The sequence below is a fragment of the Palaemon carinicauda genome, chromosome 14, assembly GCF_036898095.1.
Source record: "Palaemon carinicauda isolate YSFRI2023 chromosome 14, ASM3689809v2, whole genome shotgun sequence".
Taxonomy (NCBI): domain Eukaryota; kingdom Metazoa; phylum Arthropoda; class Malacostraca; order Decapoda; family Palaemonidae; genus Palaemon; species Palaemon carinicauda.
In genome coordinates, this window is record NC_090738.1 from 119,148,867 (window position 1) to 119,175,432 (window position 26,566).

At 35.8% G+C, this 26,566-nt stretch overlaps 4 protein-coding genes across 4 annotated transcripts; all 4 read left to right on the forward strand.

Moving 5' to 3' along the window:
• Nucleotides 1-236: 236 nt before the first annotated feature.
• On the forward strand, nt 237-1,544 carry LOC137653667 (actin, alpha cardiac muscle 2-like). Its single transcript, XM_068387244.1, has one exon. The coding sequence runs from the start codon at nt 304-306 to the stop codon at nt 1,435-1,437; it is 1,134 nt and encodes a 377-aa protein (XP_068243345.1). The 5' UTR covers nt 237-303; the 3' UTR covers nt 1,438-1,544.
• Nucleotides 1,545-7,981: 6,437 nt separating this feature from the next.
• Nucleotides 7,982-9,269, forward strand: LOC137653668 (actin, alpha cardiac muscle 2-like). The gene has a single exon (XM_068387245.1). It carries the CDS (start codon nt 8,036-8,038, stop codon nt 9,167-9,169), a length of 1,134 nt encoding a protein of 377 aa, XP_068243346.1. The 5' UTR covers nt 7,982-8,035; the 3' UTR covers nt 9,170-9,269.
• A 7,800-nt stretch (nt 9,270-17,069) lies between these two features.
• On the forward strand, nt 17,070-18,356 carry LOC137653669 (actin, alpha cardiac muscle 2-like). The gene has a single exon (XM_068387246.1). The coding sequence runs from the start codon at nt 17,121-17,123 to the stop codon at nt 18,252-18,254; it is 1,134 nt and encodes a 377-aa protein (XP_068243347.1). The 5' UTR covers nt 17,070-17,120; the 3' UTR covers nt 18,255-18,356.
• A 6,311-nt stretch (nt 18,357-24,667) lies between these two features.
• Nucleotides 24,668-25,966, forward strand: LOC137653670 (actin, alpha cardiac muscle 2-like). Its single transcript, XM_068387247.1, has one exon. The coding sequence runs from the start codon at nt 24,729-24,731 to the stop codon at nt 25,860-25,862; it is 1,134 nt and encodes a 377-aa protein (XP_068243348.1). The 5' UTR covers nt 24,668-24,728; the 3' UTR covers nt 25,863-25,966.
• The last annotated feature ends 600 nt before the right edge of the window (nt 25,967-26,566 follow it).

The window sequence follows — 26,566 nt, forward strand, 5'->3', positions numbered from 1 at the left end:
ATGGTAGTATAATTAATTGCATATGATTCGTCAACATAATCATAACACCTTGAGTTTGATCTTATTTAGTTTCTGTATTATTAGAGAGGTATATAAACTTGCAGACTATTTTGATTGTTCCTAAAACTATCAACCTATTCTAAGGTCTCTTTAATATAGTATCTAATGTAATGATAAAGAAAACGTTAATTTCTAATACAGTAAAACTTGGTCAAATATATTTGTTAATTTACATTTTCAAATGACCTTTCACCATTTACTTTTGTTTTAGGCCCGATCTTGAACCCATAACCAGCCACCACCATGTGTGACGACGAAGAGGCCGCGGTGTTAGTTTGCGACAATGGCTCCGGTCTTGTCAAGGCTGGCTTTGCCGGTGATGACGCTCCCCGAGCTGTCTTCCCCTCCATCGTTGGCCGTGCTCGTCACCAGGGTGTGATGGTCGGTATGGGTCAGAAGGACGCCTACGTTGGTGATGAGGCTCAGAGCAAGAGAGGTATCCTTACCTTGAAGTACCCCATCGAACATGGTATCATTACCAACTGGGATGACATGGAGAAGGTCTGGTACCACACCTTCTACAATGAGCTCCGTGTTGCCCCCGAGGAGTCCCCAACAATGTTGACAGAGGCTCCCCTCAACCCCAAGGCCAACCGTGAGAAGATGACTCAAATCATGTTTGAGGCCTTCAACATGCCCGCCACATATGTTTGCATCCAGGCTGTGCTCTCCCTCTACGCCTCTGGTCGTACCACTGGTGAGGTTTGCGACTCTGGTGATGGTGTCTCCCACATGGTGCCCGTCTATGAAGGTTTCGCTCTTCCCCACGCCATCCTCCGTCTGGACTTGGCTGGTCGTGACATCACCAACTACTTGATGAAGATCATGACTGAGCGTGGCTACTCCTTCACCACCACCGCTGAACGTGAAATCGTCCGTGACATCAAGGAGAAGCTTTGCTACATTGCCCTGGACTTCGAGAACGAGATGAACACTGCTGCTGCTTCTTCCTCCATCGACAAGTCCTATGAACTTCCCGATGGTCAGGTTATCACCATCGGTAACGAGCGTTTCCGTGCCCCCGAGTCTCTCTTCCAGCCTTCTTTCCTTGGTATGGAATCTGCTGGTGTTCATGAGGTCGTCCACAACTCCGTCATGAGGTGCGACATTGATATCAGGAAGGATCTGCTGGCCAACATTGTCATGTCTGGTGGTACCACCATGTATGCTGGTATTGCTGACAGGATGCAGAAGGAAGTCACTGCTCTTTCTCCATCCACCATCAAGATCAAGATCATCGCTCCCCCTGAGAGGAAGTACTCCGTCTGGATCGGAGGTTCCATCCTTGGTTCTTTGTCCACCTTCCAGGCCTTGTGGATCACCAAGGAGGAATACGACGAGTCCGGCCCTGGCATTGTCCACCGCAAGTGCTTCTAAATAAAATATAAAGATTTCTCTTTGTCTTTTATTAGATGTAATTGCATTCCATCATTTCACTCATGGATATATTATTACAATAAATAAATTGTAATTACGTTATATAATTTGTTTACATTAACCCTTTGTCACTGTATATAAGAAACTTGAATTGGAAGTTTAACTGTACTATTGTACTTGCGTCTCATATCATATGAATAATGCAAGAGGAATACTTATTTCGCCCCACCTTAATTATGACAATTTAATTTCAATGAGTAAGATTTTATGTCTTGTTTTAGTTATTGCAGTTTTCTATTTTATCTTAATTCTTTTTGTTCATATATAATGAACTCATTTTACATTAATCTTTATCAAGAATATTTCCATTCTCGCAAATCTACCATGGAGTATCATTCTAGGTTTCTTAACAGATAAGAATTGTCATTTGGAAGACCTAGGTTTTCAATTTTTTTTTTTTTATTTCCAATTTGAAAATATATAACAAAACAGGAATTCTAAGTACAGTAACCATATATATTTCGAGGTAAACCAGCAATATTTAAAACAATTGAAGCTGTGTTCCGACAAGAAAGATGATGAATATTTAGATAATGAACAGAAACTGTTACACAACTTGTTGGAATACAAGGAGCAATGTCAAATCTTGACAATAAGAAATATTTCTCTGCTTAGTGAAATTAACCGTGGGAGGTTAGAAAATACTTGACTTATGGCACGTTATATACATTATTATTTTAGGGATATAGTCGCCTATTGGTAACGTCCCTGCCTGGTGATTGCCAGACTGGGGTTCGAGTCCCGTTCAAACTCGTTAGTTTATTCAGTGGCTGCAACCTCACCATCCTTGTGAGCTAAGGAATGGGGGTTTGAGGGAGCCTATAAGTGTACCTTGCTGAGTCGTCAGCAGCCATTGCCTGGCCCTCCCTGATCCTAGCTTGGGTGGAGAGTGTGGTTGGGTACTCAGTCTTTTGGGCACGGTCCTCCTGCTTGCTAGGGCAATGTCACCGTCCTTGCCTCTGCCATTCATATGTTAACTTTAAAACCTTTAAGGCTTTGATAGTTTTGTAAAATCTGTACTAAGTTCCCCGTAGCTTTAGATTTTTTTTTTAACATGTACCTAATAATTCACTGTTCTTTCTGTTCTGTAAATTAGATTGAGAAATATTTTTGTTTTTAAATATGAAACTTATCAAAATGTACCGCGTCAAAAGTCTGTTTAGCAATAAGTCTGCTGCAGATGCTGAATCTTTAACTCTATACCTTTTGTTTCATCATATCAGATTCATGTCAAAATTTAGATTTGTAAATAAATAACAGCGATATTACAACGACAGAAAACTATGTATCAACCAATTGCTTTGTCTACCCTTGAATATATGGCACTTTTATACAATTTCTTGTACTGCACTCTCTCTCTCTCTCTCTCTCTCTCTCTCTCTCTCTCTCTCTCTCTCTCTCTCTCTCTCTCTCTCTCTCTCTCTCTCTTTATTTTTCTTTGTGCTTTGTATGTCCCAGTTGCTTTGTTAGTGCAATACCGTCCAGGAGTATATTATGTTTGATAAGTTATGCTAATCCAGCTAGCTAAATATATCTTCACCATAGGATAAATTCCACTAACGATTTTCCCATCAAACCATGTACATACACACCGCAGTTACTCAAAATCAGCACCAGATGATATTATGTTATATCCTGGTTGGGCTGAACGGCGTAGGATAAGATAAGGAATAGTTTGTGTAATGTTTTGTTTTGACGAATTAGGGGTTTGGGTTGAAATTTGAATCTTGGTTATCTATTCTGCAATGAAATTCCTTTCTTTTTGCTTTTAACACGCCATTCTTACACATTTTTGCAAAGGCATAACCCAAGGAATGTTTATATTTGTTGTTGTTTGACTTTATTTTTCACTGCAGCATCCCAAAATCTTCTTAGAGTACTTCAAGATGTTCTTGAAATTGCACATGGGGAAGCGATACTATGCAGTACTCGATAATCGAGCCGACTTGATAAATAGATATACTCTAGTTCTAGTCTTCTACTAAAAATGTCTGGCCTTGTCTATTTTTTTTCAGTCATTAGACCTTTCATTTTATGCCTCAGGATTCGAACGTTTCTTGCAATTGAATTAAGGATACTTATTTGGTTCTTCTAAGGGACTGTAGAATTATTGATAACTTTTTGTACGGCAAGATTATTATTATTATTTTTTTTTTTTTTTTTTGCTAGGAATCTCTGATGATATTAGATTTTTCACTTTTTGTCCTGCTTTTCAATTTAAAGTTTTCAAGACGATTCATGTTTTTTTTTCTTTTATGAATGATCAAATGGCAGGACAGGATTAGAAATGAAACTATAAGAGTGATTACTCGAGTGCCGTAAGTGGGTGATGGAGATGGTTTGGGTATGCTCTTCGCACTCTCCGAGAGAGATTTGCTCACCAAACTTTCAAATGGGCTCCACAATGCACTAGAATAATTGGAAGTCCCATGCCGACATGGCGAGGACTATGAAGCGTGAAGTAGGATATGATAAATAGAAAAGTATTGATTTAAAAGCTCAAGATAGAGACGACTGGCGAAATCTAACTGAGGCTCTTTGCGTTAGTGGAAGAAGAAGAAGAAGAAGAAGATAACCTTTCAAAATTAAGGATATTTGGTCATAATTCACCATCCAATGATATTTGAGATATCGTGTATCGTGTAATAGTTAGTTTAGCCAATGATGTTCTCAAGGATCACCTGATGAAAGAGGCGACTAGTCTCAGGAACTTGGCTTTGCAGGAATTGATCGTGATCTTACTCCTGCTTTTTAAGCATAGAAAAAAAATGGCAATAAGTGTTCAGAATTAATCTGCCAGTATATATAGTAGCGTATGATGACTTTAGATAGACCCGTTCGGAGCTTAAAAGCCGAAAGTTCATGATTTGGTCATCTCCTTTGGTAAATGGTCGTTTTGCAATTCATGTTCGCTTACTATTTCTTACTGATATTTGTTCTAAGGTAAGGTATGAAAAGCAATTCATATCCTTTCAAAATAATTTAGAGTTTTTATGAGTAAGTACTCCTATTTATTTAAAAAAATAAAGTCTTCAACATTTCATTTCTTTATATTATAGACATAAAAATGATTACAAAAAGAAAGCTAGGTGTTCTATTATATGCTTAATATAGTTGTAATTGTCTTCTCGCATTCTACTCGGCAGCACAACTAACATATTCAAGTTTACCGGTTTTTATTTCGTTTGTGGTTGTAGAGAGACAGCTGCGTTCCTGGGTAAAAAATAGTCTAACGTGTAACTGATAAAATAAGAGTTTGGGAGATCTACTTAATTTTCAGTGGACATTAGATATCTTCGGTTTTTTCCACATGCGAGTATATTGTCTGTATAGAGCATATATAAATATTCAATAATATGCAGAGTGTGTATGTATTCGTATATAAAGGCCTATATATAAAGGTATTTATATATACACACACACTATATATATATATATATATATATATATATATATATATATATATATATATATATATATATATATATATATATATATATATATAATTAATAAATGCGGGTGGGGCGAGTACATTTGTGTGGGTCCTCTTCAGACAAAAGTTGGCATTTGAATTTAGTGTTTGCTGTTAAATTCTGGTATTATGTTGCGGAATGGTAAGGTGACATTATTTGATCGTAAATCATCGTTATACAGACTATTAGTTTTGTATACCTTATTTATATAAATAACTTTCAAGTTATAAGGGTATCGAAAGGCTTCTTAGTTGTTACCAAGATGTTAATTAACTATAAGTCACTGAATGAAATTCCCATCGTTGTTAAATAATCTTGACTTATGGCTGGGAAGTGACATTCTGTGGTATCACAACAAAAAACATCTTTTCTAGTCTGTTGTCTTTATTCCAGATAAGCTCATACATCTTAAATTTTTGTAAAGGAAACAGAAGTATAATTCAAGTTAAATATTTTCAATAGTCTATATTGTATAGCGGGCGGCTGTTACATTTGTTATAAACTATATTAATTCACTTTGATTTCTGTGTTATCTTTTTCTGTAGTGTTATTTTTACTTTTAATATTTCATTCACTTATTTTTCACGTAAGAAAACTATATATCAAAACCATGTTAAAGTGGAATGAGATGAGTGATAGTTTGCAATATGACCTTGAAAGGCTTAAGATGTTTATCCCTTATATGTTTTGCATGGCTGCTTCCTTGCTCTCAATTAATCATTACCTATGCTTTCATAGTTCAGTTGTATCTGGGTTTGTTATTGAATGCCGATTCTGAATTATTTATCTTACGCAAATCGATACATGTGTAATTCCCTAAGACATTTATTTATCTTGGGTGGGGGGGGGGGGTTGATAAGAATGTATTAACCGGTGGTGGGAGGGAAACAAACAAATGCAACAGTGAATGAAAAGATTCCTATTGTACTATGATCCCACGCGGAAGCATCTGTTTTCATTTTCTTTGAAGAGTGCCAAGTGAGACGCTTCAGTTTACTCCTTGAAAATATTTTGTCTCGGCCAAAAAACTATAAAAAAATAGCTATTAAAGAGGATTAGCAAGCTGGTGCAATTGTATATAAGCAGGAACTCTCCTTGGAGTGTCTTTAGTCTCAATAGGATTCTTACAGGGTAGGTCTGACTTCTCGAGGCATTTGGATTGCTTTGTGATGTGTCCCTTGAGTGTTTTGTGAAATCTTTAAGTGAAGAGTTAGGAGGAAGTACGTTTGTGATTAAATGTGGCCATTGTGATCTTTTCAGTGATATTCGTTTTTTCATTTGTTCAAATTTTGATGTTTTCTAAGTGGCAGAAAAATTATAATCGTCTAGGAAGGATATTTCAAGATTTTTATAATGGCATTCCTTGAGGTTACTTAGCTCTATACACATGATATATATATGTATATATATATATATATATATATATATATATATATATATATATATATATATATACAGTATATATATATATATATATATATATATATATATATATATATACAGTATATATATATATATATATATATATCAGTATATATATATATATATATATATATATATATATCTATATATATATATATATATATATACACACACACGTCTACATACATGGGTATATATATACGTTATATGTACACATATATCATATATTGCTAAACAAATTACTGCCAGTTGGTTAAAAAGCTTGGTAGTTCATTACTGTAAGCATTCTGATAGTCTTCTGGACCTCTTGCAGTTATGTAAGGACCTTCTTGATCAAAAGGTGAAGAGGCTCTTTGTTAAAAGTATTAAGGTTCTTTAAGACGAGCACGATGGCCAAGGTTAGAATCTGACAAAGTACAAATGCAAAAAAAAAAAAAAAAAAAAAAAAAAGAAAGAAAAAAGTCAGACCCATTGAACCCCGAGAGTAATATCTTTTCAGACTGTGCTTTAATTTCTTGTTTCTCGTTTATTTTTCTCTATGTTAAAATCTACCTCGTGCTGTCATTTCAATCTTTCTTTGTCACCAGACCCCTTTCTTTTCTACCTATTTAATGTGTATATGATTTTTTTTAAAGAAACTGAGATGTTCTTAGCTTTCCAAATCTGTATTTCTTAGTGTTATGATTCAGGGATAATTCACAATGTGTGTGTGTATATATATATATATATATATATATATATATATATAATATATATATATATATATATATATATATATATATCACCATCATCATCCTCATAATCATCATACGGCTAATGACCCAAAGGCACTATTCGTCTCTATCTTGAGATTTTAATTCAATACTTTTCCATTCATCTCCTACATCACGCTTTATAGTCCTTAGCCATGTAGGACTGGGTCTTCCAACTCTTCTAATGCCTTGTGGAACCCAGTTAAACTCTGGGTGAACTAATCTTTCTTGGAGAGTGTGAAGAGCATTCCCAAACCAATAGCAATTAAGTACTGAAAAGATATTATATATATATATATATATATATATATATATAAAATGTCTTATCAGTACTTATTTACTTCCATATTTTCTTTCACACCCCTAAAGTTTTTCAAGCGTAAGGTTCCTCAGACTAGATGGTTCTCTATTTCATATTGTCTCAGTAGCCTGTATGGTTGTCCTGACCTCTTTCTATTCTATAGATGACCTTTCTATGTATTCAAGATATCTACTTAGTTTGTCTTTTTTTTTCCTTTTTTTTGTGAGGTTTTGGTGAGGAAATAACTTTCACTAGAAGAAAATGAATAACTGTTAGACAATTCAAGTATGGTAGTAAAATTAATCGCATATGATCCGTCAACATAATCATAACAGCTTGAGTTTAATCTTATTTAGTTTCTGTATTATTAGAGAGGTATATAAACTTGCAGACTATTTTGATTGTTCCTAAAACTATCAACCTATTCTAAGGTCTCTTTAATATAGTATCTAATGTAATGATAATGAAAACGTTAATTTCTAATACAGTAAAACTTGGTCAAATATATTTGTTAATTTACATTTTCAAATGACCTTTCACCATTTACTTTTGTTTTAGGGTTGATCTTGAACCCATAACCAGCCACCACCATGTGTGACGACGAAGAGGCGGCGGTACTTGTCTGCGACAATGGCTCCGGCCTTGTCAAGGCTGGCTTTGCCGGTGATGACGCTCCCCGAGCTGTCTTCCCCTCCATCGTTGGCCGTGCCCGTCACCAGGGTGTGATGGTCGGTATGGGTCAGAAGGACGCCTACGTCGGCGATGAGGCTCAGAGCAAGAGAGGTATCCTTACCTTGAAGTACCCCATCGAACATGGTATCATTACCAACTGGGATGACATGGAGAAGGTCTGGTACCACACCTTCTACAATGAGCTCCGTGTTGCCCCTGAGGAGTCCCCAACAATGCTGACTGAGGCTCCCCTCAACCCCAAGGCTAACCGTGAGAAGATGACTCAAATCATGTTTGAGGCCTTCAACATGCCTGCCACATATGTTTGCATCCAGGCTGTGCTCTCCCTCTACGCCTCTGGCCGTACCACTGGTGAGGTTTGCGACTCTGGTGATGGTGTCTCCCACATGGTGCCCGTCTATGAAGGTTTCGCTCTTCCCCACGCCATCCTCCGTCTGGACTTGGCTGGTCGTGACATCACCAACTACTTGATGAAGATCATGACTGAGCGTGGCTATTCCTTCACCACCACCGCTGAACGTGAAATCGTCCGTGACATCAAGGAGAAGCTTTGCTACATTGCCCTGGACTTCGAGAACGAGATGAACACTGCTGCTGCTTCTTCCTCAATAGACAAGTCCTACGAACTCCCTGATGGTCAGGTCATCACCATCGGTAACGAGCGTTTCCGTGCCCCTGAGTCTCTCTTCCAGCCTTCCTTCCTTGGTATGGAATCTGCTGGTGTTCATGAGGTCGTTCACAACTCCGTCATGAGGTGCGACATTGATATCAGGAAGGATCTGTTGGCCAACATTGTCATGTCTGGCGGTACCACCATGTATGCTGGTATTGCTGATAGGATGCAGAAGGAAGTCACTGCTCTTTCCCCATCCACCATCAAGATCAAGATCATCGCTCCCCCTGAGAGGAAGTACTCCGTCTGGATCGGTGGTTCCATCCTTGGTTCATTGTCCACCTTCCAGGCCTTGTGGATCACCAAGGAGGAATACGACGAGTCCGGCCCCGGCATTGTCCACCGCAAGTGCTTCTAAATAAAATATAAAGATTTCTCTTTGTGTTTTTTTAGATGTAGTTCCATTCCATCATTTCACTCATGGATATATTATTACAATAAATAAATTGTAATTACGTTATATAATTTGTTTACATAAACCCTTTGTCAATGTATATAAGAAACTTGAATTGGAAGTTCAACTGTACTATTGTACTTGCGTCTCATATCATATGAATAATGCAAGAGGAATACTTATTTCGCCCCACTTTAATTATGAAAATTTAATTTCAATGGGCAAGATTTTAAGTCTTGTTTTTGTTATTGCAGTTTTCTATTTTATCTGAATTCTTTTTGTTCATTGATGATGAACTCATTTTACATTAATATTTATCAAGAATATTTCCATTCTCGCAAATCTACTATGGAGTATCATTCTGGGTTTCTTCACAGAAAAGAATTGTCATTAGAAAGACAGGTTTTCAATTTTTGTTTTCTTTTATTTCCAATTTGAATATGTATAACAAAACAGGAAATATAAGAACAGTAACTATTTATATTTCGAGGTAAACCAGCAATATTTAAAACAACTGAAGCTGTGTTCCGACAAGAAAGATGAAGAATATTTGAATAATGAACAGAAACTGTCACACAACTTGTTGGAATAGAAGGAGCAATGTCAAGTCTAGACAATAAGAAATATTTTTCTGCTTAGTGAAATTAACCATAGGAGGTTAGCAAATACTTGACTTATGGCACGTTATATACATATTTATTTTAGGGTTGTGGTGACCTATTGGTAACGTCCCTGCCTGGTGATTGCTAGACTGGGGTTTAAGTCCCGTTCAAACTCGTTAGTTTATGCAGTGGCTGCAACTTCACTATCCTTGTGAGCTAAGGAAGGGGTTATAGGGAGCCTATAAGTGTACCTGCTGAGTCATTAGGAGCCATTGCCTGGCCCTGCCTGATCCTAGCTTGGGTGGAGAGTGTGCTTGGGTACTCAGTCTTTTGGGCACTGTCCTCCTGCTTGCTAGTGCAATGTCACCGTCCTTGCCTCTGCCATTCATGAGTTAACTTCAAAACCTTTAAGGCTTTAATAGTTTTGTAAAATCTGGACTAAGTTCCCCGTAGCTTTAGATTTTTTTTTAACATGCACCTAATAATTCACTGTTCTTTCTGTTCTGTAAATTAGATTGAGAAATATTTTTGTTTTTAAATATGAAACTTATCGAAACGTACCGCGTCAAAAGTCTGTTTAACAATAAGTCTGCTGCAGATGCTAAATCTTTAACTCTTTACGTTTCGTGTCATCATATCAGATTCATGTTAAAATTTAAATTTGTAACTATATAGCAGCGATATTACAACAACAGGAAACTGTGTATCCACCAATTGCTTTGTCTACCGTTGAATGTATGGTACTTTCATACAATTTCTTGTACTGCACTCTCTCTCTCTCTCTCTCTCTCTCTCTCTCTCTCTCTCTCTCTCTCTCTCTCTCTCTCTCTCTTATTTTTCTTTGTGCTTTGTATGTCCCAGTTGCTTTGCTAGTGCAATACCGTCCAGGCGTATATTATGTTTGGTAAGTTATGCTAATCCAGCTGGCTAAATATATCTTCACCATAGGATAAATTCCACTAACGATTTTCACATCAAACCATGTATATACACACAACAGTTACTCAAAATCAGCACCAACTGATATATTTGATACTGGTTGGGCTGAACGGCGTAGGATAAGATAAGGAGTAGTTTGTGTAATGTTTTGTTTTGAAGAATTAGGAATTTTGGTTGAAATTTGAATCTTGGTTATCTATTCTGCAATGAAATTCCTTTCTTGCTGCTTTTAACACGCAATTCTTACAAATTTTTGTTGTTGTTTGACTTTTTTTTTTTTTTTACTGCAGCATCCGTAAATCTTCTTTGAGTACTTCAAGATGTTCTTGACATCGCACATCGGGAAACGATACTACGCAGTACTCGATAATCGAGCCGACTTCATAAATAGATATACTCTAGTTCTAGTCTTCTACTGAAAATGTCTGGCCTTGTCTTTTTTTTTCAGTAACTAGACCTTTCATTTTATGCCTGAAGATACCAACGTTTCTTGCAATTGAATTAAGGAAATTTATCTGGTTCTTCTAAAGGACCGTAGAATTATTGATAACTACTTTTTGTACGGCAAGATTATTTTTTTTTGTTAGGATTCTTTGATGATATTAGAATTTTCACTTTTCGTCCTGCTTTTCAATTTCACGTTTTTAAGACAATTCATGTCTTTTTTATGAATGATCAAATGGCAGGACAGGATTAGACATGAAGCTATAAGAGTGATTACTCGAGTGCCATAAGTATATGAGATCATGGTGAGGGGTAGATGGAGATGGTGTGGGCATGCTCTCCGAGAGAGATTAGTTCACCAAACTTTCAACTGGGCTACACAATGCACTAGAATAATTGGAAGTTCCATGCCGACATGGCTGAGGACTATGAAGCGTGAAAGATGATGAATAGAAAAGTATTGATTTAAAAGCTTAAGATAGAGACGACTGGCGAAATCTAGTTGAGGCCCTTTGCGTTAGTGGAAGAAGAAGAAGAAGAAGATAACCTTTCAAAATTAAGGATATTTGTTCATAATTCATAATCCAATGATATTTGAGATATCGTGTAATAGTTTAGCCAATGATGTTCTCAAGGATCACCTGATGAAAGAGGCGACTTTTCTCAGGAACTTGCTTTGGAGGAATTGATCATGTTCTTACTCCTGCTTTTTAAGCATAAACAAAAACATGGCAATAAGCGTTCAGAATTAATCTGCTAGTATATATAGTAGCATATGATGACTTTAGATAGACTCGTTTCGGAGCTTAAAAGCCGAAAGTTCATGATTTGGTCATCTCCTTTGATGAATGGTCGTTTTGCAATTCATGTTCTCTTAATATTTCTTACTGATATATATTTTAAGTTAAGGTATATAAAATAAGTCATATCCGTTCAAAATAATTTGGAATTTTTAATGAGTAAGTACTCCTATTTATTTGAAAAGATAAAGTCGTCAACATTTCATTTCTTTATATCATATACATAGAAATGATTACAAAAAGAAAGCTACGTGTTCTATTATATGTTTAATATAGTTTTAAATGTCTTGTCTGCCATTCAACTCGGCAACGCAACTAACATATTCAATTAATCCCTTTGCTTTGAGAAGGCTAGTAATTATCAAAGAATAATAGAAAATTGTTTACCGGTATTTATTTCGTTTGTGGTTGTAGAGAGACAGCTGCCTTCCTGAGTAAAAAATAGTCTAACGTTTAACTGATAAAATAAGAGTTTGGGAGATCCACTTAATTTTCAGTGGACATTAGATATCTTCGGTTTTTTCCCCACATGCGGGTATATTGTCTGTATAGAGCGAGTGTGTATGTATACGTATATAAAGGCCTATATATAAAGGTATTTATATGTACACGCACACTATATATATATATATATATAATATAATATATATATATATATATATATATATATAATATAATATAATATATATATATATATATATATATATATATATTAACACATATATCATATATATATTATATATATATACAGAATATATATATATATATATATATATATATGTATATATATATATATATATGTACATATATATATATATATATATATATATATATATATATATATATATATATATATATTATACTGTATAGTTCCCGGGTCTGAGCACCCAAAAATATGTTATACGATTATGACTCTCTAATCTTGGCACTAACAAAATATGTACTATGGCTCGTGACGGGGAACCAAACATGTAATATTATATATACTACGACTGGCAAGTTAATTAACCTCTCGAATTCCAAATTACCTTGTTTGCTTTTATATTAAAACTGTCACACTTTAAAACATTAATACCCGAATTCTGAGACCGTTAGATAACTCCCAGACAGTAATATATAAAACACTGAACATCCAAAGGCCTCTTAAGCACACTCAAAACTAAACTGGGTAATTACTCTTAAGTACTATTAACAGTTATCTAACTCTCACTTTGGTTCTTAAAAGGAATCGAGCGGAAACTGGTCTTAAATAGTGATGATTGGAATAATACACTCGTTACAAAAATAAATATATTCTAAATAAATTAAAACACTTTGAAAAGAATAACAAATATAGGTCACTGCAAACATTAAGTCTGAACAAAACTTAGAATAAGACAAAAATGTTACTATCTAGAATTATATAACTTGACATTAAGTATTATATCCGAATAAACCTTAAACCTTAGAAAAGAAATAATGCAATGAAAATGATACAAGTACTTGAAATAATACAGTGCTTAAGTTTGACTCTAAATGAATAATAGTTAACCAGGTCACTTTACAAACCTATCCTGCCTACAGAGCTGTTTACAAAAAACGTTATACGATGCCAACACTCACCCTAATACAATTAATACAAAATCACCTTTAAGTCTTGCGTGACACACGATCTGCCTTGGGGCACAGAGTCACTTAGGAGAGGACACACTAAAACGCACTGAACACTTTCGAATACACTGGGTTACGGGCGTGAATGAGAGAGAGAGGGAGGAAGGAGGCTATCTTCCGGCTGCAGTTTTAACTCACTCTTTATGTCTGTCTGTTTATGTCTCTAACCCAATGTTGGGTCACCTATATATGAAATTTGGCGAATTTCAGAAGCTTCCAACTTGTTTGGGAAGCGTGGGGGCTGTGCCTAAGGGTATCAATGTTTCCAACTATGTAAAATTCCGAGAGGTGTATCGGGGTTTTTGGTAACTCTCAGATACACGTCAACGCACCCACGAGATGACTTCCCAGCTAGCTCCACCCACCTATTGGCCCCTAAATAATAAAAAAGATAATATCCTGTCGCTGTGTTTTATCGAAAATTCAAACAGGTGGTAAAGAATATTCCAAAGTACATGTCACTGAACACTCTCTCTAACATGAAGCAATACTTCATAAAACATAAAAGAACATTACCTAAGCCCTTGTTCCTATCTCGCCTGAATCCTACAACACTTTCAATTAGACAATGTAAGACTTCATAGCAAACATACGTGAAATGAAAAGTTAATTCTTCACAAAAAAATACGTAAATTACATATTTTAACTTGAATAAAGAATTTAATGAAATTCACGACGGAAATCTTACGTAATATACATAAAATACTTATATCTACATGAGAGGGGCTCATTTTACGGGCTGGGTATCATCTCTTCAATACACAAATGAAAACAATTTCAGAAATATTAATAAAATTATCAATAATCTACGATATTTGCTCTACACTAGACCATCTTCGTAAGAATATATATATATATATATATATATATATATATATATATATATATATATATATATGTATATATATGTATATATATACACACATATTTATATATATATATATATATATATATATATATAATTCATAAATGCGGGTCGAGCGAGTATATTTGTGCGTGTCCTCTTCAGACAGAATTATGACCGAGTGGAAAAAAGTGTCACTGATAATTTGATATTGAAGCTAAAACATTAATGGCCTAGTATGATAGTCATTGACCATTTTGATGGTCAAGTTGGCATTTGAATTTAGTGTTTGCTGTTAAATTGTAGCATTATGTTGCGGAATGGTAAGCTGACATTACTTGTTGGTAAACCATCATTATACAGACTATTAATTTTGTATACCTTATTTATATGAATAACTTTCAAGTTATAAGAGTATCGAAAGGCTTCTTTTTAGTTGTTACCAAGATGTTAATTAACTATAAGTCACTGAATGAAATTCCCATCATTGTTAAATAATCTTGACTTATGGCTGGGAAGGGACATTCTGTGGTATCACAACAAAAAACATCTTTTCTCGTCTGTTGTCTTTATTCCAGATAAGCTCATACATCTTGAATTTATGTAAAGGAAACAAAAGTATAATTCAAGTTAAATATTTTCAATATTCTATTAATCATGTATACCGGGCGGCTGTTACATTTGTTATAAACTATATTAATTCACCTTGATTTCTGTGTTATCTTTTTCAGTAGTGTTATTTTTAATCATTACCTATGCTTTCATAATTCAGTTGTATCTTGGTTTGTTATTGAATGCCGATTCTGAATTATCTATCTTACGCTATTCGATACTTGCGTAATTCCCTAAGACATTTATTTATCTCGTTGGGGGGGGGGGGGGTTGTAAAAATGTATTAATCGGTGGTAGGAGGGAAACAAACTAATGCAACCATGAATAGAAAGATTACTAATGTTCTATGATCCCACGCAGAAGCTTCTCCTCTCATTTTCATTGAAGAGTGCCAAGTGAGGCGCTTCGGCTACCTCCCAGAAAATATTTTGTCTCGGCCAAATAACTAAAAAAAAAAAGCAATAAAAGAAGATTAGCAAGCTGGTGCTATTGTATATAAGCAGGAACTCTCCTTGGAGTGTCTTTAGTCTCAATAGGATTCTTACAGGGTAGGTCTAACTCCTCGAGGCATTGGGATTGCTTCGTGATGTGTCCCTTGAGTGTTTTGTGAAATCTTTAAGTGAAGCGTTAGGAGGAAGTACGTTTGTGATTAAATGTCGCCCTTGTGATCTTATCGATGATATTTTTTTTTTTAATTTTTTTTTTAAGTTTTGAAGTTGACGCAGTGACAGGAAAAATAATAATTATGTTGATAGTATATTTTAACATATTAAGAATGACACTCCTAAAGGTTAATTTGCTCTATTAAAAAATGCATCATATATATATATATATATATATATATATATATATATATATATATATATATATATATATATATATATATATATATATATACAGTATATATATATATATATATATATATATATATATATATATATGTATATAATATCATCATCATCATCTCCAACGCCAATTGACACAAAGGGCCTAGGTTAGATTTCGCCAGTCGTCTCTATCTTGAGCTTTTACTTCAAAACTTCTCCATTCATCATCTCTTCACGCTTCATAGTCCTCAGCCATGTAGGCCTGGGTCTTCCTACTCTTCTAGTCCATTATGGAGCCCAGTTAATTAAACGTTTGGTGAACTAATCTTTCTTGGGAAGTGGAAAGAACATACCCAAACCATCAGCAAATTAGTAATGAAAACACACGGCTAACTGATATAAATATATATATATATATATATATATATATATATATATTTGTAATATATATATATCATATATATATATCATATATATATATATATATATATATATATATGTATATAATGTCTTTTCAGTACTTATTTGCTTCTCTATTTTCCCTCAGACCCCTAAAGTTGTAAGGTTCCTCAGACTAGATAGTTCTCTATTTCATAATGTTTCAGCCAATTTCTGTATCCATGAACCCTTTATGGTCGTCCCTACGTCTTCCTATTCTAAAGATGACCTTTCTATGTATTTAAGTTATCTACTTAGTATGTTGTGTGTGTGTGTGTTTGTATGTGTGAGGTTTTGCGGAGGAAATAATTTTTAAAGGACACAAATGAATAACTGTTAGATAATTAATCGCATTTGATTCGACAACATAATCATAATAGCTTGGGTTTAACCTTATTTTGTTTGTCTAATATTAGAGAGTAATATAAATTTAAAGAATATTTTGATCATTCTTAAAACTATTACCCTATTCTAAGGACTCTTTAATACACTGTGTAATGTAATTACTAGGAAAACGTTAATTTTTAATACAGTAAGTCGGTGTCAGTTATATTTGTTAATTTACATTTTCAACTGACCTTTCCCCATTTCATTTTTTATAGGTTTAAACATGAATACACTATCTGATGACAAAGATATCGTTAATTTCTAATACAGTAAGATTAGGTCAGATATATTTGTTAATTTACGTTTTCAAATGACCTTTCACCATTTACTTTTGTTTTAGGCCCGATCTTGAACTCATAACCAGCCACCACCATGTGTGACGACGAAGAGGCCGCGGTGTTAGTTTGCGACAATGGCTCCGGTCTTGTCAAGGCTGGCTTTGCCGGTGATGACGCTCCCCGAGCTGTCTTCCCCTCCATCGTTGGCCGTGCCCGTCACCAGGGTGTGATGGTCGGTATGGGTCAGAAGGATGCCTACGTCGGTGATGAGGCTCAGAGCAAGAGAGGTATCCTTACCTTGAAGTACCCCATCGAACATGGTATCATCACCAACTGGGATGACATGGAGAAGGTCTGGTACCACACCTTCTACAATGAGCTCCGTGTTGCCCCTGAGGAGTCTCCAACAATGTTGACAGAGGCTCCCCTGAACCCAAAGGCCAACCGTGAGAAGATGACTCAAATCATGTTTGAGGCCTTCAACATGCCTGCCACATATGTTTGCATCCAGGCTGTGCTCTCCCTCTACGCCTCTGGTCGTACCACTGGTGAGGTTTGCGACTCTGGTGATGGTGTCTCCCACATGGTGCCCGTCTATGAAGGTTTCGCTCTTCCCCACGCCATCCTCCGTCTGGACTTGGCTGGTCGTGACATCACCAACTACTTGATGAAGATCATGACTGAGCGTGGCTACTCCTTCACCACCACCGCTGAACGTGAAATCGTCCGTGACATCAAGGAGAAGCTTTGCTACATTGCCCTGGACTTTGAGAATGAGATGAACACTGCTGCTGCTTCCTCCTCCATCGACAAGTCCTACGAACTTCCTGATGGTCAGGTCATCACCATCGGTAACGAGCGCTTCCGTGCCCCTGAGTCTCTCTTCCAGCCTTCCTTCCTTGGTATGGAATCTGCTGGTGTTCATGAGGTCGTCCACAACTCCGTTATGAGGTGCGACATTGACATCAGGAAGGATCTGTTGGCCAATATTGTCATGTCTGGCGGTACCACCATGTATGCTGGTATTGCTGACAGGATGCAGAAGGAAGTCACTGCTCTTTCTCCATCCACCATCAAGATCAAGATCATCGCTCCCCCTGAGAGGAAGTACTCCGTCTGGATCGGTGGTTCCATCCTTGGTTCTCTGTCCACCTTCCAGGCCTTGTGGATCACCAAGGAGGAATACGACGAGTCCGGCCCCGGCATTGTCCATCGCAAGTGCTTCTAAATAAAATATAAAGATTTCTCTTGGTCTTTTTTTAGATGTTACTGCATTCCATCATTCTACTTATGGATATATTATTGCAATAAATAAATTATAATAACGTTATATACTTTGTTTACATAAACCCCTTGTCTATTTATGTAAGAAACATAAATTGGAAGTTTGAGTGAATAATGCTGGAGGCATACTTATTTCGACTTACTTTAATTATTGCTGTTATTTTCATTTAAGTTCGAAAGATTTTGTCTTGTGTTTTATTGTTTTCCATTTTTCTCCTAATTCTTAATATTCAAATATAATTAGCTCCTTTTACATTTTTATTTATCAAGCATCTTTTCACCGCCGTAAAGCTACTAGGGAATACCATTCAGGGTTTCTTAACAGAAAAGAATTGTCATTAGAAAGACCTAGGTTTTGTTATTTTTTGCATTTTAAATTGGAAAATGTATAACAAAACAAGAATTCTAATTATAGCAACTAATCATATATAGAGTTAAACCAGTAATATTTAAAGCAACAGAGGCTGCATCCCGATAAGAAAGATAAAGAATATTTAAATAACGAGTAGAAGCTGTTACATGAATTGTTGGAATAGCAGGAGCAATGTTATGTTAAGTCTTGACAATAAGAAATATATCTCTGGTTAGTGAAATTAACCGTGGGAGGTTTTCATAAAACATTAGTCAAATACTTGACTTATAGCATGTTGTCTACACTATTGTTTAGGGTTATGGTGGCCTGTTGGTAACGTCCATGCCTGGTGATCGCCAGACTGGGGTTTGAGTCCCTCTCAAACTCGTTAGTTCCTTCGGTGGTTGCAACCTCACTGTCTTTTTGAGCTAAGGAAGTAGGGTATGCGAAGTCTGTAAGTCTACCTGCTGAGTCATCAGCATCCGTTGCCTGTCCCTCCCTGTTCCGAGCTTTGGTGGAGAGGGTACTTTGGCGCTGATCATATGTATATATAGTCAATCTTTAAGGGATTGTCCTCCTGCTTACTAGGATAATGTCACTGTCCCTTGTCTCTTCCATTCATGTTCTGACTTTAACCGCCTTTAAAACCTTGAAACTTTTGATGGTTCTGTAAAACCTGGACTAAGATTCCCGTAGCTTTAGATTTTGATTATCTCTCTCTCTCTCTCTCTCTCTCTCTCTCTCTCTCTCTCTCTCTCTCTCTCTCTCTCTCTCTCTCTCTCTCGTTGTTATAGCTTTATTTTTACCTCCGCCAACTCTCTCTCTCTCTCTCTCTCTCTCTCTCTCTCTCTCTCTCTCTCTCTCTCTCTCTCTCTCTCTCTCTCGTTATAGCTTTATTTTTACCTCCGCCAACGAAGTTCGAGGAGGTTATGTTTTACTCCCTGTTTGTGTTTGTGTGTTTTTAACAGCTTCCTTGTCACAATTTTAATCGTAGAGTAATGTAACTTACAGGGATTAACTGTTATGTAAAAAACTGGAAATGATTAAACTTTGGGAGATCAAGGTCGAAGGTTAAGGTCACAGTCAAGCAAAACTTTGGGATATCAAGGTTGAAGGTTAAGGTCACTGTCAAGCAAAATGTCCAATTCACCTAATCAGCCATAAATTTGGACATTGTTGTCACAGAGACTTTTAACTTGGTTCATATTTAAGTGTATGAAAATCCTTGTTAATTGATACATGTTAAGATCGAAGGTCAAGGTCGAGTCCAAGGTCAAGTTCTGGTCGTCAACCATACGGCCATAATTTTAATCGTAAAGTAATGAAACTCGGTGGGATTTTAAACTGTGATGTAAAAAGCTGGTAATGATCAAATTTTGGAAGGTCAAAGATCAAGGTCGCGGACGAGCAAAACGTCCCTATCACGTAATCAGCCAGAGTTATGGACATCCTTGTCGCAGAGACTTGAAACTTGGTTCATATTTGAGCGTATGAAAGTCTACTCCAACGAGAAATAAGCTGTCGTGTTGGAGTTCTGCATTCTACCGAGTGTCCCTCTAGTTCTTTACGCTTTGCATGTCACAGTTGCTTTGTTATTGCAGTACCTTCCTGGAGTATGTTATGTTTGGTAAGTTATGTTACTCTAGTTAGCTAAATATTTCTTCATCATAGGATAAATTCCACTAGCGATGTTTTTCCCATCAAATCATGTACATACACACCGCAGTTACTCAAAATTCAGCACCAGCTGATATTATGTTTGAGCGTGATGTGGCTGAACGGAGTAGGATAAGATAATGAATAGTATGCGTAATGTTTTGTTTTGACGAATCAGGAATTTTGGTTAAAGTTTTAATTTCGGGTATTTATTCCACAATAAAATTCCTTTTTTTCTGCTCTTAACACGCCATTCTTAGACATATTTGCAAAGGCTTAACTCAAGGAATGTTTATATATGTTGTTGTTTGACTTTTTCACTGCAGCATCCTGAAATCTTGAGTATTTCAAATAGTTCTTGACTTCGCAAATGTGGAAGCGATACTGTGCAGTACTCGACAATCCAGCTGACTTCATAAATAAATATACTGTAGTTCTGGTATTCTACTTACAAACCTCTAGGTTTGTTTATTTTTCTTTCAGTCACAAGACCTTTCATTTCATACCTCAAGATTCCACGGTTTCGTGTAATTGAAATGAGGATATTGATTTGGTTCTTCAAAGGGACCGTAGTATTTACTGATTGTTAGTTTTTGTACGGCAATTTTTTTTTTTTATTTATTTATTTATTTTTTATTTTTTTTATTTTTTTTTTTTGCTAGGTATCTTGGATGACTTTAGATCTGTCACTTTAAGTCATGATTTTTAATTTCACGTTTCTAAGACTATTCATTGCTTTTTTTTTTTTTAGATGAATGATTTATTAACAAGTCAAAATTAAGTTAATTGAGTCAAAATTCACCATCCAATGATATTTGAGATATCGTGTAATAGTCCATTTTAGCCAATGATGTTCTCGAGGATCACCTGATGAAATTGGCGACTTGTCTCAGAATCTTGGCTTTGGAGGTATTGATCTTGATCTTAATCCTACTTTTTGAACATAAAAAAAAAAAACATGGTAATAACGGTTCAGAATTAATCTGCGAGTATCTGTAGCTTGTGATGAACTTAAGATAGACTTGTTGGGAGCTTAAAAGCCGAAAGTTTATGATTTGGTCATTTTTAACAAATGATCGTTTTGCAATTCATGTTCGCTTACTTTTTTTTACTGATATTTATTCTAAGGTAATGTATAAAGAAAAATCATATCCGTTCAAAATAATTTAGAAGTTTTATGAGTAAGTGTTCCTATTTTATTTGAACAAAAAGTCTTTAACATTTCATTGTTTGATATTATAGACATAGAAATGATTACAAAAAGAGAGCTACTTGTTCTAATATATGTTTAATATAAATTTAAATGTCTTGTCTCGCATTCAGCCCAGCAACGCAACTAATGTTTTCAATTAATCCGATTGCTTTGAGAAGGCTAGTAATTATCATGTAATAATCGAAAATTGTGTACCGGTATTTATATCGTTTGTGGTTGCAGAGAGACGGCTGCCTCTCTGGGTAAAAGATAATCTTACGTGTAACTGATAAAATAAAAGTTTGGGAGATTCACTTAATTTTCAGTGGACATTAGATTTCTTCGGTTTTTTCCCACCTGCGAGGATCTCTCAACTCCTCTTCTCGAAAACCTTTCGTGCTAGACAAGTAGTTCGAACAGTGTATATATGTATATATTTGTAACTATGTATGTGTATAATATTTTTGTCCATATATATCATGGAAGAAGAAGTATGTATACGTAAAGATATTTATACACACACACACACACACACACACATATATATATATATATATATATGTATATATATATATATATATATATATATATATATATATATATATATATATATATATATATATATATATAAATGCGGGATGGGCGAGTATACTGTATATGTGTGCGTCCGCTTCAGACAAAATTATGTCCAACGAGTGAAAAAAGTCGCTGATAATTTGATATTGAAGCTAAAAAATTGGTGGCCTAGTATAATAGTTATTGACCATGTCGACGGTAATGATGGCATTTGAATTTAGTGTTTGCTGTTCAATTGTAGTATTATGTTGCGTAATTGTAAGCTAACATTATATCTTGGCAAACCATCATTATACAGACTATTAATTTTGTATACTCTATTTACATAAATAACTTTCAAGTTATGAGGTTGTCGAGAGGCTTCTTTTTATTTGTTACCAAGATGTTAATCAACTATAGATTACTGAATGAAATTCTCATCGTTGTTAAATAATCTTGACTTATTGCTGTGAAGTGACAATCTCTGGTATCCCAACAAAATCATCTTTTCTCGTCTGTTGTCATTATTCCAGATAAGCTCATACATCTTAAATGTTTGTAAACGATACAAAAGTATAATTTAAGTCAAATATTTTCAACATTAATCATGTATACCGGGTGGCTATTTACATGATAGGAATTATGTTACTAACATGGTTTTTTGTTTTATCTTTCTCTGTAATGTTATTTTTACTTTTGATATTTCATTCGCCTCTTTTTACATAGGAAAACTATATATCAAAATCTTGTTAAATCAGGATGAGACGAGTGACAGTCTGCATTTCTTTCCTGTGATATATTAAAGATGACTTATGTTAGGATAAAGAAAGATTGTATAATGTTTATCCCTAAAATATATTGTGTGGCTGCTCCATAGCTCTCAAGTAATCACCACCTGTGCATGCATAATTTATCTTGGTCTGTTATTGAATGCTGATTCTGAATTCTTTATCTTAGACCTATCAATACTTGCATAAATCACTTAGACACGAAGGGAAGAAATATTTCAGTTGGGGGAGGGGGAAAACAAACAAATGCAACGATGAATGGAAAGATTCCTAATGTACTATGATCCCCGCGGAAGCTTCTTTTCTAATTTTCATTGAAGAGTGCCAAGTGAGGCGCTTCGGTTACATGCTTGAAAATATTTTGTCTCGGCCAAATAACTAAATAAAAAAAAAAGCAATAAGAGAAGATTAGCAAGCTGGTACTATTGTATAAAAGCAGGAACTCTCTTCGGAGTGTCTTTAGTCTCATTAGGATTCTTACAGGGTAGGTCTGACTCCTCAAGGCATTGGTATTGCTTTGTGATTTGTTCATTGAGGTTTTGTGAAATCTTTAAGTGAAGTGTTAAGAGGAAGTACGTTTGTGATAAAATGTGGCATTGTGCTCTTTTCAATGATATTCGTTTTTTTTTTTCATTAATTAGGTTTTGATTTATCTTAGAGGCAAAAATTATTATTGTGTTGGAAGGATATTTTAATATTTTAAGAATGGCACTCCTTGAGGTTAATTTGCTCTAAGCAAGCACGCATTATATATATATATATATATATATATACATATATATATATATATATATATATATATATCATCATCATCATCATCATCATTTCCAACGTCAATTGATGTAAAGGGCCTCAGTTAGATTTCGCCTGTCGTTTCTGGTTTGAGCTTTTAATTCAATACTTCTCCATTTTTCATCTCCTATTTCACCGCTTTATAGTTCTCAACCATGTAGGCCTGGGTCTTCCAACTCTTCTAGTGCCTTCTGGAACCCAGTTAAACGTTTGGTGAACTAATCTTTCTTGGGAAGTGCGAAGAACTTGCCCAAACCATCAGCAAATAAGTACTGAAATGACACGGCTAACCGATGTTTGTAATATCTATCTATCCATATATCTATCTATCTATCTATATATATATATATATATATATATATATATATATATATATATATATATATATATATAAAATGTTCTTTCAGTACTTATTTACTTCTATTTTCCCTCACACCCCTAAAGTTTTTCAGTCGTAAGGTGCTTCAGACTAGGTCGTTCTCTATTTCAAAATGTTTCAGCCAATTTCAGTATTCCTCTACCCGGTATGGTCATCCTTACCTCTTTCTATTCTATAGATGACCTTTCTATGTATTTAAGTTATCTACTTAGTATGTTGTGTGTGTGTGTTTGTATTTGTGAGGTTTTTGGGAGGAAATAACTTTTACATGACGCAAATGAATAACTGTTAGACAATTAATCCCATATGATTCGTCAACATAATCATAATAGCTTGGGTTTAACCTTATTTTGTTTGTCTAATATTAGAGAGTAATATAAATTTAAAGAATATTTTGATTATTCTTAAAACTATTACCCTATTCTAAGGACTCTTTAGTGTAATGTAATTATTAGGAAGACGTTAATTTATAATACAGTAAGACGGTGTCAGTTATATTTGTTAATTTACATTTTCAACTGACCTTTCCCCATTTCATTTTTTATAGGTTTAAACTTGAATACACTATCTGATGACAAAGAAATCGTTAATTTCTAATACAGGAAGATTAGGTCAGATATATTTGTTAATTTACGTTTTAAAATGACCTTTCCCCATTTACTTTTGTTTTAGGCCTGATCTTGAACCCATAACCAGCCACCACCATGTGTGACGACGAAGAGGCCGCGGTGTTAGTTTGCGACAATGGCTCCGGTCTTGTCAAGGCTGGCTTTGCCGGTGATGACGCTCCTCGAGCTGTCTTCCCCTCCATCGTTGGCCGTGCCCGTCACCAGGGTGTGATGGTCGGTATGGGTCAGAAGGACGCCTACGTCGGTGATGAGGCTCAGAGCAAGAGAGGTATCCTTACCTTGAAGTACCCCATCGAACATGGTATCATTACCAACTGGGACGACATGGAGAAGGTCTGGTACCACACCTTCTATAATGAGCTCCGTGTTGCCCCTGAGGAGTCCCCAACAATGTTGACAGAGGCTCCCCTCAACCCAAAGGCCAACCGCGAGAAGATGACTCAAATCATGTTTGAGGCCTTCAACATGCCTGCCACATATGTTTGCATCCAGGCTGTGCTCTCCCTCTACGCCTCTGGTCGTACCACTGGTGAGGTTTGCGACTCTGGTGATGGTGTCTCCCACATGGTGCCCGTCTATGAAGGTTTCGCTCTTCCCCATGCCATCCTCCGTCTGGACTTGGCTGGTCGTGACATCACCAACTACTTGATGAAGATCATGACTGAGCGTGGCTATTCCTTCACCACCACCGCTGAACGTGAAATCGTCCGTGACATCAAGGAGAAGCTTTGCTACATTGCCCTGGACTTCGAGAATGAGATGAACACTGCTGCTGCTTCCTCTTCCATTGACAAGTCCTATGAACTCCCTGATGGCCAGGTCATCACCATCGGCAACGAGCGTTTCCGTGCTCCCGAGTCCCTGTTCCAGCCTTCCTTCTTGGGTATGGAATCAGCTGGTGTTCATGAGGTCGTCCACAACTCCGTCATGAGGTGCGACATTGACATCAGGAAGGATCTGTTGGCCAACATTGTCATGTCTGGTGGTACTACCATGTATGCTGGTATTGCTGACAGAATGCAGAAGGAAGTCACTGCTCTTTCTCCATCCACCATCAAGATCAAGATCATTGCTCCTCCTGAGAGGAAGTACTCCGTCTGGATCGGTGGTTCCATCCTTGGTTCTTTGTCCACCTTCCAGGCCTTGTGGATCACCAAGGAGGAATACGACGAGTCCGGCCCAGGCATTGTCCATCGCAAGTGCTTCTAAATAAAATATAAAGACTTCGCTCTGTCTTTTTTTTTTTTTTTAGATGTAACTGCATTCAATCATTTCACTTATGGATATATTATTACAATAAATAAATTCTAATTTTGTTATATATTTTCTTTACATTAACCCTTTGTACATGTATAAAAAAACATATATTGGAAGTTTGAGTGTACCTTTGTATTTACGTCTCATATGTTAATAATGCAAGAGGAATACATATTTCTAACTAATTATTGCTGTTAATTTAGTTTGAGTGAGCAAGATATTATGTCTTGTGTTAGTTATTGATGTGTTCCCTTTTTCTCTTGATTCTTATTATTTATGTATAGTTACCAAGCATCTATTTACTTTCGCAAATCTACTAGGGTATATCATTTAAGGTTTTGTAATAGAAGAGAATTTTTATTAGAAAGACCTAGTTCTTCTCTCTCTCTCTCTCTCTCTCTCTCTCTCTCTCTCTCTCTCTCTCTCTCTCTCTCTCTCTCTCTCTCTCTCTCCTTTGTTTTAGTTTTTTATATACCTACGCCAACGAAGTTGGATGAGATTATGTTTTACCCCCTGTTTGTGTTTATGTGTGTTTTTTGTGAATAGCTTCCTGGCCACAATTTTAATCTTAGAGTGATGAAACTTGCATGGATCAACTGGCATATAAAAAGCTGGATTGATTAAATTTTGGAAGGTGAAGGTTACGATCATGCAAA

Coding starts and splice junctions, on each gene's coding strand:
- LOC137653669 (XM_068387246.1), top strand. CDS start 17,121: ATGTGTGACGACGAAGAGGCCGCGGTGTTAGTTTGCGACAATGGCTCC.
- LOC137653670 (XM_068387247.1), top strand. CDS start 24,729: ATGTGTGACGACGAAGAGGCCGCGGTGTTAGTTTGCGACAATGGCTCC.
- LOC137653668 (XM_068387245.1), top strand. CDS start 8,036: ATGTGTGACGACGAAGAGGCGGCGGTACTTGTCTGCGACAATGGCTCC.
- LOC137653667 (XM_068387244.1), top strand. CDS start 304: ATGTGTGACGACGAAGAGGCCGCGGTGTTAGTTTGCGACAATGGCTCC.